The sequence below is a fragment of the Carlito syrichta genome, unplaced genomic scaffold (assembly GCF_000164805.1).
Source record: "Carlito syrichta isolate Samal-C Ts95f unplaced genomic scaffold, Tarsius_syrichta-2.0.1 Scaffold311498, whole genome shotgun sequence".
NCBI lineage: Eukaryota > Metazoa > Chordata > Mammalia > Primates > Tarsiidae > Carlito > Carlito syrichta.
Window position 1 is genome coordinate 206,101 of NW_007255594.1, and position 13,283 is coordinate 219,383.

Below are 13,283 nucleotides of genomic sequence, written 5' to 3' on the forward strand. Positions count from 1 at the left end.
TGAGGTCTCGCCAAGTTGCCCAGGTGAGTCTCGAACCTGCGGGTTCAGGTAATCTACTCACCTCAGCCTCCCAAAGCGCGGGATTATAGGCTGAGCCACCGAGCCCGGCTGCGCCCTGTATTTTTGAAAGTTGTGCTTTTTTCCCTGGCTGTCATCCTCCTCTCTCTTGGCAACTCATTGCAGACCCCGCAGTCTTGTTCTGCCTGTCAGGGGAGATGCCAGTAGGAGAGAAATCCCCCGGACAGGGGTGAATCGCTGGGTTTCAGGGGGTGTGCTAGGCCAAGGGGAATCAAGCAGCTTCTTTCTTGCCCTCAGGGGTGCTCCAGACGTCAACCCGGTCATTCCACTGCCTCCAGGTCAGCTGGGGTCTAATCCGGGCTTCACACACAGCAGGATCGCTGTCGCTGCTTTCACTCCCGCGGTAACATCAACCACACTGAACACTGAGACGCGCCGGACACTGCGCCTTATCTCTACACGTGTCTGTGGGAGTGTAGGTGTGTGTGCTGTCACAGCTCCACCTGCACCCATCCTTTTGGTCCCCAGCAGCTGAGGCTGGTACCAGCACCCATGCTGCACACAAGGAAACCGAGACCTGGCGAGGTTTAGAAATTTGCTCAGGGTTAGCCGGGCGTGGCAGCTCACACCTATAATCCCAACACTTTGGGAGGCTGAGACAAGAGAATTGCCTGAGTCCAGGGGTTCAAGACCAGCTTGGGCAACTCGGCGAGACCTTGTCTCTACAACAAATCAAAAAATTAGCCGGGCATGGTGGTGCACGCCTGTGGTTCCAGCTACTTGGAAGGCTAAGATAGAAGGATCGCCTGAGCCCAGCAGGTCGAGGTGCCGGTGCCGTGAGGGTGCCACTGCACTCCAGCCTGGGCAACAGAATGAGACTCTGAATTAAGACAAAAAAAAACCTGCTCAGGGTCAGCAAGTGGCCGAGATTAAGACCCACACAGTTGGTTCCAGAGGCCCCCTCCGCAAACTTTAGGCGCAAGGGATTATTACTCCTACTGTATGTGGGGTTAGCGGTCACCCTCCTAGATGCAGGGTCAGACCAGGCAACCCCAGAGGTCCTGTGGAGGCTGAGGAAGAAGAAACCCAAGCCCAGAGAGGGGAAATGGTGTATTCACTGGCAGGGGTTTGTCAGCATCCCAGATACCATGACAACCACACCCAGTGCTTCCTGACTAAACCATGGCAGTGCTCCCCAGGGATGCTCTCCCCTGGTTGGGCTGTGGTTCCAGCCACTTGGGTCCAGTCTGCTCCTTCCCCTGGGATCGATCCCCGAGTTTCCTGGGTCTCTTCATGAAGTTAAGTCCTTGGGGATGTCTGACTGCCCCTCACCCTGACCCAGGTCCAGGAGGGAGACTCGACTATTTGGACCAAAGAGCCTGCCCCCCGTTCTCACGCTCTCGTTAAGAGGGTACCCAGGCCGGGCCCAGGGCTCAGCCTGTCATCCCAGCACTTTGGGAGGCTGAGGCGAGTGGATTGCCTGAGCACGCGGATCCAAGACCCGTCCGGGGAACTTGGCAAGACCTCGTCTCTGCAATAAATCAAAAATTAGCTGGGCGTGGTAACGTGCGCCTGTAGTTCTGGCTACTCGGAAGGCTGAGGCGGAAGGATTGCCAGAGCCCAGCAGGTCAAGGCTTCAGTGGCCGGGAGCATGTCACTGCACTCCAATATGGGCGACAGAGTGAGACTGCAACTCCAAAAAAAAAGAGTGCTACCCAGAGCTGGCAAAAGCCAATGGGCCCAGGATGAAGGCACCACCAGGAGGCTCGCAGAGTCCCGGGCAGGAACGGAAGTAGGGAGTGTGGACCCAGAGGAGAAGCTGGAACCACAGGGACGGCCAGCCACAGGCAGCTGGGAAGCAAGAGCCTCGCAGGCCGGACAGGGGAGGTGGAAGGCGGGCGAGGGGGCTGTGACCTCGCCTTAGCTCTGCCCTCTCCCTCCAGTGGCCAAGATCACAGGCTGGGGAAGGAGAGCGGCTGGCATTGCAATGTGGCAGGTGGCCTCGGCCAACCCCAGAGCAGGCCTGGGTGGGGCTGGGAAGGACGCCCCGCCAGATGGTGGGCCCACCTGCCAGAGCACATGTGCCCAACACCCCCGCTCCCACCCACGCCCCACCCCAAGGGGGGGTTAACACTGCCCATGGACAGAGGGGAGCTGAGGCCTAGACGCAGGCTGAGGCATTCCCCAAGCAGGGTCCCTGCAAATCTCCGCCACCTCCTCCTAACCCCAGATGCAGCCCACGGGCTGCCTCGGTCACACAGCACCCGCTGCTTAGCAGAGGACCTGCAAAGTCAGCTATTACTGTTAAACTGCCGTAATGAAGTTAGGAGCTTTCAAAACTGAAAAGGGCAGAGGATCTGAGGCCAGAGGCCTCCCAACCCAAGAGGGTATGGACTCATGCGGGGTCCCGCAGCTGCAGGCAGTGACCCTGCAAGCAGACCAGGGAGAGGAGACTGGGCCCGTCCTCCCCCACGGCCTGGAGGGGTTGGGGAGCCTCTCCATCCAGGGATCAAGTGCAGCCATAAACACCTGGGGCTGGAGGAGGCTATTTGTGGAGAAGGAACTTCTGGCTGAAGCCTGAGAAGGCAGCCTTTGGGCCTGACACCCGAGCTGTTCCCACCATTGTCCCTGGAGGGCTCTGAGGCTTCTGGTGAAATCTTAGCCAGGCTTCAAGGCCACGGTCCCAAGAAGCCCCAAGACGCCTGCCCTGAACCCCGCCCAAGTGGGCGCGCCCTTTCCTGCATCCACACCCGGTGATGGTGGCAGTGGTGGTGGCGGTGGAGGGGTCTGTGGCTCTCTTTCCATCCTGGTCGGGCTCTCTCACTAAGCTGTGAGCTCCCTGAGGGCAAGGAACTTATGCCACAGCCCTGTGCGGCGTATGAGCACCTACTATGTGCTCTCACCCCCACTGCTACACTAGGAGGCAGCATCTTATTCCAATAAGCCATGGAGAGTCGAGGGAAATGCAAACCCAAACCACGAGATGTGCCTCCCTGTCCACTAGGACGGCCACAATCAAAAATGGAAGGTGCGCGTTGGCGAGGATGTGGAGACACCGGAACCCTTGTGCACTGGGGGTGGGAATGTAAAGTGATGCAATCGCTGTGGAAAATAGTTTGGCAGCTCCTCAAAAACTTCAGCGCACAACGGCCCCACGAGCCAGCGAGTCCACTCCCAGGCGTGCACCCACGGGCTCTGGGAGCCGGGGCTCACACAGAGCTTTGTACGCCCACACTCAGAGCAGTTATCGGCCACCAGAGTCAAAGGGGGAAATGGCCCCATGTCCATTCATCCACCCATGGATGAATAAATAAACAGAATGCGGTATCTACACAGAATACCGCTCAGCCTTAAAAAGGAGGGGAATTCTGACACAGGGAGTAACATGGAGAAGCCCTGAGAACCTCATGCCAAGTGACATAAGCCAGACACAAGAGAACAAATGTTCTATGACTCTACTAACACGCGGTCCAGAGAGCAGGCAAACCCACAGAGACAGAGATTAGAACAGAGGTAACTGGGTGCTGGGGAGGGGGTGGAGGGTTATTGTTTCATAGGTGCTGAGTGTTCTGTTTGGGGTGATGAAAGAGTTCTGAAGGCCGGGCTCGGTGGCTCAGCCTGTCATCCCAGCACTTTGGGAGGATCGCCTGAGGCCGCAGGTTCGAGACCAGCCTGGGCAACTTGGCGAGGTCTTGTCTCTACAATAAATCGAAAATTAGCCGGGTGTGGTAGCGTGCGCCTGCAGTTCCGGCCACTAGGAAGGCTGAGGCAGAAGGGATGCCGGAACCCAGCAAGTCGACGCTGGGGTGGCCATGAGTGTGCCACTGCACTCTAGCCTGGGTGACAGAGTGAGATTTCAACTCAAAAAAAAAAAAAAAAGGCTGGGCTCATTGGCTCAGCCTGTAACTCCAGCACTTTGGGAGGCCGAGGCGAGTGGATTGCCTGAGCCCGTGGGTTCGAGACCCACCCGGACAAGTTGGAGAGACCTCATTTCTACAATAAATCAAAAACTACCTGGGCAGGGTAGTGTGCATCTGTAGTTCTGGCTATTTGGAAGGCTGAGGTGGAAGGATCACCTGAGCCCAGCAGGTCGAGGCTGTGGTGGCCAGAAGCATACCACTGCACTCCAGCCTGGATGACAGAGTGAGAATCCAACTCAAAAAAAAAAAAAGAGTTCTGAAAATGAACAGTGGTAACAGCAGCCCATAGTGTGAATGCACTTAGTGCCACCAAACTGCACACATAAGAATGGTTGAAACGGTTACTCTGGGGTAATGTATATTATCTAAAAATAAAATAAATAAAATCAAAACAACGCCCAACAAAGCACCTTTATCCTCATTTTACAAGTGGGAAAAGCAAAGCTCAGAAAGGTCAAGTTGCTTGGAGGGAGCAGATCTGAACCCCGGCTCACATCAGCAGGTCTCCAGAAGCCTGAAGCCAGGGTTGGAGGCCATCAGGGGAGCATGGAAGGGGCTGGAAACCCACAGGGTGACTGAGCAAAGAGCAACAGAGAATACCAGGCACGGGCACAGTGGGAGAGCAGGCATGGCACTCAGACGAGGCTGCCTGACCTCGGTCCATCACCCGATGAGAAGAGCCCCGGCCTGCTCCGGTCCCAATTCCGATCTTTTTTTTTTTTTTTGAGCTGGGATCTTATCTGTTATCCTGGCTGGAGCAGCATGCAGCAGCATGATCGTGGCTCACCACGGCCTCGATTCCCAGGGCTCAAGTGATCCTCCGGCCTCAGCCTCCAAAGTAGCTGGGACTACAGGCCTGCGCCACTATGCCTGGCTAATTTTAAAATTTTTTTGTAGAGACAAAGTCTAACTCACTATGTTACGCAGGCGGGCGTCGAACTCCTGCGCTCAAGCAATCCTCCCACCTTGGCCTCCCAAAGTGTTGGGATTACCGGCGAGAGCCACCACACCCGGCCCCGATTCTGCCTCCCATGAGCCACAGATGGAGGGGGTCTCTTCAACCCTCACAAAGTCTGTAATGACAGTGCTGTGCCCAGATCTTCCACCACGGTCCCCACAGTCAACCACACCAAGTCTCGCCTCACACCAGTGCTCACACTCTCTCTTCCCGCTTCCCCGGAACCCTGCTAGGGCTTGAATGTTTGTCCGCTTCACAGTATGTGCTGAAATTTAATCCCCAGGGTGGCAGTATTGAGAGGTGGGGCCTTTTAGAAGCAACTGGGTCATCAATGGATTCATCTCTTCATGGGTTGGTGGGTTATCACAGGTGTGGAACTGACGGGACAGGTGGCTTTGTCAGGAAAGAAGACGGACCTGACTAGCCCATGAGCGCACCAGGCCCCCTCGCTGTGTGATGCCTGCGTGTGACTCTTCCGACGGTCCCCCAGCAAGGCCTCACCAGACGTGACCCTTTGATCCGGGACTTCCCAGCCTCCAGAGCTGTAAAAAATAAACTCTTTCTTTATAAACTACCCGGTTTCACAGACGAAGATAACACTCACTCCCTCTACCCAGCTCAGCTCGACTGCCTTAGGAAAACTTCCAAAATAACCTAGCCTCCGGTTTACTGGCTGTCAACAGCATCCGTGTCTGCCTGGGTGGCTCACTTTCCAAAGAAGTGTCCCCAAAGCCAGGCTCGGTGGCTCAGCCTGTAATCCCGCGCTTTGGGAGGCTGAGGTGAGTGGACTGCCTGAGCCCGAGGGTTCGAGACCTGCCTGGGCAACTTGGCCAGACCTCATCTCTACAATAAATCAAAATGAGCCGGGCGTGGTATTCTCTGTTGCGTGCCTGTAGTTCCAGCTACTCGGAAAGATGAGGCGGAAGGCTCGGCGGAGCCCAGCAGTTGGAGGCTGCAGTGGCCGGGAGCGGCCACTGCACTCCAATCTGGGCGACAGAGTGAGACTCCGCCTCAAAAAAAACCCAAACAAACAAACAAAAAAAACCAAGAAGTGCATCCTGCCTCTCCCATTAGACCAGGAAGTCGTGGAGACCACGCAGCCCTCGGCCAGGCCTGGTTCAGGGTGATGGACACGTAGCGAGAACTGACTGTGTGTTGCAAGGTGGCTCGCCTGGGACACGGGACAGGAGAGGCAGAAAGACTCAGGAAGTTCACACACGACTCCCAGGAAGGTGAGAGGCACGGGGTGACAGGAGGGCACGGGTGCAAAGGAAGGCCCAGAGGCCAGTGAGCCCCTCCAGCGGGCAGGAGGGAGAGAGCGCGCCCACCCAGGGCCAGTGCCGAGCTGGGAGGAGCCAGGAGTCAGTCCCACCACCTGCAGAGGGGCCGGCGGCAAGCCTGGCCCTAGGAGGTTAGCTTGGCCAGTGCTGGCAGTACCAGGGCAAGGGTCACACCGTGACAGGGCAGAAATGAAAGCGGCCGTGAGCAGGAGAAGGCTACACCAGGGCCCGGGAGCCGGCCCAGGGGGTGAGAGGTGCTCAGGGAGGCGGCCCGAGCCAACAAGCGTGGGAGTCTCTGCTCAGAAATAGCAGGTGCTAATCTGTCGCGTTGCTTTGCGTGTCATCTGCATGTCTGCCTGGCCCTGTTCAGTGTGGCCTGCTCTGAGTGTGCCGTGGCCTGGGCTCCAAGCGGGCCTCATCCCTGTCCTCAAAGAGCTGAGGCCGGGAACCCAGGTCTAGAAGCTTCCTCTCCGCACACTGTCCCGCCTACCCGCTCTCAACCCCGCCCTGTGCCCCACCAGGCAGGCCTTCTTGGAAAACTCCTTATGGCCTCCGGATGCCGGAAAGTCCGGGAGAATACAGGCCGGGGCCCTTGGGGATGCCGGAAGCCGGCGGAGGCTCAGAATGAGGCTGGGGGACACAGAGCATGGGAAGGGGGGAAGACAGGAGGCGGCGGCTGGAGTGAGCTGAGGTCTGAACCACCCTGCCCCGGCTCCCTGAGTGCCCAGCCCACACGCCGGGGATGAGCTCAGAGCTATCTATACCTCCCAGCTGGACCGGTCAGCCCTGCAGACAGCCCTCCATCAACGCCCCACAGGGCCCTGCCGTGGCTCAGCCCCCGGCACTGGTAAGAAGAGCGGGGCTGAGCCGGTGTCTGGATCCCCGCAGGACCTATTCCCACGCAGGACAGGTGCTGTGGGGGCTGGGTGAGCCATGAGACGCTGCAGCAGCGCCTCCAGGGTCCTGCCAGAGCCCTGCCCACCTGGAGCCAGGGCGGGAGACGGAGATGAACCAGGCCACCTGGGGAGGGGGAGACCTGTGCTAGCCCTGCTCTGCATTCCCACTTGGGAGACTCTGGGGTTTTCTGGGCTTCCATGTCTGCATCTGCAAGCAGAGATTTGAACTCTCCCTCCTTGAAGAGAGGAAGAGGCAGGGTGTGGTGACTCACGCCTCTAATCCCAACACTTTGGGAGGCTGTGACGAGAGGATTGCCTGAGTCGGCGGGTTCAAGGCCAGCCTGAGCAACATGGTGAGACCTCATATCTACAATAAATCAAAAAATCAGCTGGGCCGTGGTGGCACGTGCCTGTAGTTCCAGCTACTTGGGAGGCTATGGCAGAAGGATTGCTTGAGGCCAGCAGGTCGAGGGTGCGGTGGCCGAGAGCATGCCACTGCACTCCAGCCTGGGTGACAGAGTGAGACTCTGACTCTCAAAAAAAAAAAAAAAAAATGAAAGGACAGGAGGGATCATGAGTGTCCAGGACCACTGGGAAATCTGGAGTATTATGAAGCACAGCGAAGAGGATCCTGGCTTCTGCCCCCCTTTACCCCTCCCCTGCCCCTTCCCCTCTCAGCACAAGAGATGGAGAAGCAGCATCTGAGAACACTCAAGTGGCCAGGACGGTTTGCCAAGTGCCGTTTCAGGCTGCTTCTGCCCCTCAGTGGCTCCCCCCTACCACAGAACCCCGGCCCAAGGCCTGCCAGAGATCAGCATCCCCGAGCCTGGCCTGATCACGTGGTCGGGTGACCACAGATATAGTCGCTTAATCCCCAGTATCTTTATATGTGAAGTGGGGATAAAAACACCCACCGGAAACAACTAAATAAAACTCAGCGTCCATCCAAATGCCTACCAATAAATGAATGATAAACAAAACGGGTCTACACTAACAAAGGAATACTACTCAGCCTTAAAAAGGAAGGAAATTCTTTTTTTTTTTGAGTCCCACTCTTGTCGCCAGGCTGGAGTGTAGTGGCATGCTCCCGACCACCGCAGCCTCAACCTGCCGGGCTCAGGCGATCCTTCCCCCTCAGCCTTCCAAGTAGTTGGAACTACAGACACATGCCGCCACGCCCAGCTAGTTTTTGTGATTTATTGTAGAGGCGAGGTCTCTCCAAGTTGCCCAGGATGGTCTCGAAACCCCGGGCTCAGTCAATCCTCTTGCTTCAGCCTCCCAAAGTGCTGAGATTACAGGCTGAGCCACCATGACCAGTCAGGAAGGAAATTCTGGCACAGACTGCATCATGGATGAACCGTGAAAATACTGTGCCAAGTAAAATAAGCCAGACACCCCAGGACAAACACTGCATGATTCCACTTAAATGAAGTACCTGGAGCAGCAAGTTCACAGGCACAAAAGGTAGAACAGTGGTCGTCGGGGGCTGGGGAGGACGGTGAGAAGAAAGAATTGTTGTTTAATGTGTAATATGTACAGGGTGATGAAAAATGTCTGGAGACAGATGGTAGTGATGGCTGTACAACGATGTGAACGCACTTAACGCCATTAAATTACAAACCTAAAATCTATTACGGTTAGAACGGTATAAATTTCATGTTATACCTGGACACGGTGGCTCAAACCTGTAATCCCAGCACTTTGGGAGGCCGAGGCGAGTGGATTGCCTGAGCCCGTGGATTTGAGACCCACCCGGGCAACTTGGCGAGACCTCGTCTCTACAATAAACCAAAAAATAGCCGGGCGTGGTAGCGCACGCCTGTAGTTCCAACTACTTGGAAGGCTGAGGCGGAAGGATCGCCGGAGCCCAGCAGGTCGAGGTTGCAGTGGCCAGGAGCGTGGCACTGCACTCCAGGCTGGGCGACACTGAGACTCCGACTCAAAACAAAGAAGTTATATATATTTTACTCCACACACAAGAATCCTTCCAAACCAACAGGCAAGCAAAGCAGCCCAAGCCCCCAGTCCACAGTGATGCTCAAAAAAACAGATGTCTGTTGGTTCTTCCAAATTCTAGGGTCTCTACAGGGCCCTCAGACACCCTCAGCCCTTGCCCTGTGTGAGCGCCTCTTGCGCACTTACGGTTGTCATCTGTCCCTTTAAAGCACTCACACGTATCCTGTAGTGTCCGGGACGCACACACCACAGCTGCCCACAGGGACCCTGGGCGGGGCAGCTGTCCAGCCAAGCTGCTCGCCCTGTTCTGCACGCCACTTCACACCTAGACTGCCAATCCGTACTCATCCCAGCCTCCACCAAAGCAGAGCAGAGAGCCTCGGGCCCCAGGGGCTGTGTCCTCACTGGCTAAGCGGGGACAACCCATGTAAAGCACCCAACACCTCATCTCTACAATAAATCAAAAAAATTAGCCGGGTGTGGTGGCGTGTGCCTGTAGTTCCTGTTACTTGGAAGGCTGAGGGAGAAGAATCGCCTGAGCCCAGCAGGTCGAGGCTGCAGTAGCTGGGAGCGTGCCACTGTCCTCCAGCCTGGGTGACAGAGTGAGACTTACTCAACAAAACAAAACAAAACGAAACAAAGAACAAGGCAGTAGAGGCATGGTGGCTCAATCCTGAAATCCCAGAGCTTTGGAAGCCCAAGACAGGAGGATTGCTTGAGTCCAGGAGTTCAAGATCAACCTAGGAAACATAGCAAGATCCCACCTCTACAAAAAAATTAGATGAATTGGCCAGGGGTGGTCGCACGTGCTTATAGTTCCAGCTACACGGGAGACCGAGGCAGGGGGACTTCTTAAGCCCAGGAGCTCCAGGCCAGCCTGGGTAACATATCTAGACACTGTCTCAACAACAAAAAAAAAAGAGATGAGGACACACAGAGACACACACAGGAAAGCCAGCCACGTAATCACAGAGTCAGAGACTGAACTGAAAGGGCTTTATGCCACGGAGCACCGAGGATTACCAGCAACCCCAGACGCTCAGACTGGCAGGAGGTACAGCATTCTCCCTCCCAGACTCCTGAAGGAACCACCACTGCCGACACCTTGAGCTTGGACCTGTGGCCTCCTGACTGTGGGAGAAGAAACTTCTGCTGTTTTAAGCCTCCCAGTCTGAGTCGATGTATGGCGGTCCTGGGAAATCAACAGTCAGCTCCCAGGTGCCTTCCCCTACGCCATCCAACTAAGCACCTGTGCAGGGCAGGACACAGGGTGGGTGGGCAAGAGAGGAACACAAATGGAAACCCACGCAGGGGTGGGGGGGTGCTGTCCCAGCCGCATCGTGCTGGAGGCCAAGGTAGGCACCCTCTGTCGCCGCTGACGTCAGCAGGCCAGAGACCTCCCCAGGACTCTGCTCCTGCCCCAGGACCCGTTTCAAGACCTGGGGGCCTTCCCAGCAGGAGAAAAAACCTGGCCTGAGCCTTCCATCAGCGGCTCAATTTTTATTGTTGCTTGGCTTTGCCAAATGCACCCCACTCCATCCAGAAGTCAACACGGCCCCACGCCGACGGCTCGGTCCTTCTCACGTGGCCACCAATCGGCCTTTCGGCATGTCCCGCACCCTCGCCAGCCACGAAGGTTGAGCTGCTTCCGGTCCCGCTCAGCTAGAGGGAGCCCTGGGGGAGGTCTCCGACACTCACCCTCCAGCCAGTCTGCCTCACAGGACAGCTACCTGTGACCTCACCGTCCCCACCACAGGATACGCAGGGACCAGACCTGCCCCACCCTCCCCAGGCACAAAAAAGGCTCAGCACGAAAGCTGCACGAATGAATGAAAGAGAAGCACGCTTCATAGCCAAGGTGGGCAGCCTGGCGACCAGGCACCTGCCTGGGGACCGTCTGTGGGGCCGCCTCATCTGCTCTGGGGCGACGCGCTACCCCAGCCAGAGCCCCCTTTTCCAAGCTCCCCCCTGCCGCGGCCTCTACCCACCAGGGCTCAACTCCCCCCACTCAATCAAAGCCTCCTCCTTGCCGGGCGTGGTGGCTCACACCTGTCATCCCAGCACTTTGGGAGGCCAAGGCAAGAGGATTGCCTGAGCCCAGGAGTCGAGACCAGCCTGGGCAACTTGGCAAGACCTCATTTCTACCATAAATCAAAAATTAGCCGGGCATGGTGGTGCACCCCTGTGGTTCCAGCTACTCGGAAGGCTGAGGCAGCAGGATCGCCGGAGCCCAGCAGTTGAAGGCTGCGGTGGCCGTGAGCGTGCCACTGCACTCCAGCCTGGACGACAGAGTGAGACTCCAACTCAAAAAACAAAAAAAGAAAGTAAGAAAGAAAAAGCCTCCTCCTCAGATGTCCCCATCCCTTGGAAACCCAGAATGGACGAAAGCACTGTCTACCCGGAAGAAGCCCCAAGAGGTCGCCTCCTCCATGACCTGGAGGGAGCCCCAAGGCCGCCGTGCAGAGCCCCCTGGGCCTCGGCTTCCTTTCCAGGGCTGGATCCCATGCTCAAGGGTCGCTGCCCCGGCCCGACGGCTCCTTACCATACATCTTGCCCTCGTCCGACAAGATGATCTTGCGCCGGCCGCAGGGCGGGTAGATAGCCAGGGCCTCCTGGAAGCTCTGCTCAATGTCCGGGCTCCACACGCCCTCCGCATCGTTGTCAATGGGCTTGTCCAGTGCCTGACTGCCCCCAGAGACGCTGCTCCCCTCAGGGGAGTTGGGAGAGCTCCACTCGTTGGAGGTAATGGTGCCGGCCTTGCCCTCCAAGGCTCCGCTTGGAGGAGCGCCCGACGGACCTGCGGGGGCAGAAACCAGGGCCCAGGTGAGAGGTGGAAGGACTGTGTGGGCCACGGGACGGGGCACCCAGGAAGCGCCCGAGCCGCACCTGTTGCCCAGGGGACAGAGTGTGCAGGGAAAGGACTTGAGAATTCGGCCCGGGGTCTTGACGGGCCATGTCCCCTCTGGAGACCTCAGCTTCCCACCCGTCAAGCAAGCACGGCAGCCGAGGCACTCTGGGGGTGAGGTTCTAGGATCCCAGACAAGAGCTAAGAAGCAGGTGACAAGGACACGAGGGGGAGGCTCAACATGCAATCGGTGGCGGGCAAGGAGCATGTACAGCCGGTGGGAATGTACGATGGCACAGACTATGGAAAACAGTACTAGCCGGGCGTGGTAGCACACGCCTGTAGTTCCAGCTACTCGGAAGGCTGAGGCGGAAGGATCGCCGGAGCCCAGCAAGGGAGGCTGCGGTGGCCGGAAGCGGCCACTGCACTCCAGTCTGGGCGACGGAGTGAGACCCCAACTAAAAAAAAAAAAAAATGAGCTAGGTGTGATGACACACGCCTGTAGTTCCAGCTTCTTGGAAAGCTGAGGCGGAAGGATGGCCTGAGCCCAGCAGGTCGAGGCTGCAGTGGCCGGGAGCGTGGCCCTGCACTCCAGCCTGGGTGACAGAGCGAGACTCTGACTCAAAAAAACAATATATTAAAAGCAGGATCTCAAAGAGATCTTTGCACAGCCATGTCCACGGCAGCACCCTTCATAATAGCCAAAAGGTAGAAACTGTCCAAGGATCCACGAATGGATGAATAAACGAAACGTGGTAGATACAAGGGACTGTCAGCGTTAAGAAGGAAGGCAATTCCACCACGTGCTACCACATAGATGAATCTTGAAGACACTACGCTCACTGAAACAAGCCAGTCACACACGAAAAGAACCCCACTGTTTTACAGTTCCATTTATGAGGTACCTAAAATTGTCAACTTCCCAGAGACAGAAAGTAGGAAGGTGGTTACCAGGGCTGACGGGAAGAAACACTGGAGACTTGTTATTTAATGGGTACAGGGTTTCAATTTTGGAAGATGAAAAAGTTCTGGAGATCTGTTGCACAACAATGTAAATATACTTAATGCTACTGAACTCGACACTTAAAAATGACTAAAATGGCCACGCACAGTAGCTCACTCTGGTAACCCTAGCACTTTGGGAGGTCGAAGCAGGAGAATCGCTTCAGGCCAGGAGTTCAAGACCAACCTGGGCAGCATATCAAGACTTAGTCTCCATAAAAAAGTTTTAAAAATTGGCCGGGCATGGTGGCACGTGCTTGTACCCCCAGCTACTCAGGAAGCTGAGGCAGAAGGATCACCTGAGCCCGGGAAGTCAAAGCCCTACTGCACTCCAGCCTGGGCGACGGAGGGAGACATTGACTCAAGAAAAGAAAAAAACGGTTAAGACGGTAAATGTTGTGTTTTGTG

At 56.5% G+C, this 13,283-nt stretch overlaps 1 protein-coding gene across 2 annotated transcripts in view; it reads right to left on the reverse strand.

Annotated features, from left to right (window-relative positions):
• TEAD4 (TEA domain transcription factor 4) overlaps positions 1 to 11,829 on the reverse strand; it is a 40,055-nt gene extending 28,226 nt beyond the window's left edge. Inside the window, exon 1 of one of the 2 annotated variants that reach the window (XM_021717914.1) lies at positions 11,571 to 11,829. In XM_021717914.1, the coding sequence (XP_021573589.1) occupies positions 11,571 to 11,577 (7 nt within the window). In that variant the 5' untranslated portion in view covers positions 11,578 to 11,829. The remainder of the gene's footprint in view (positions 1 to 11,570) is intronic. The other variant, XM_021717915.1, reaches the window with a different exon arrangement.
• Between the last annotated feature and the right edge of the window lie 1,454 nt (positions 11,830 to 13,283).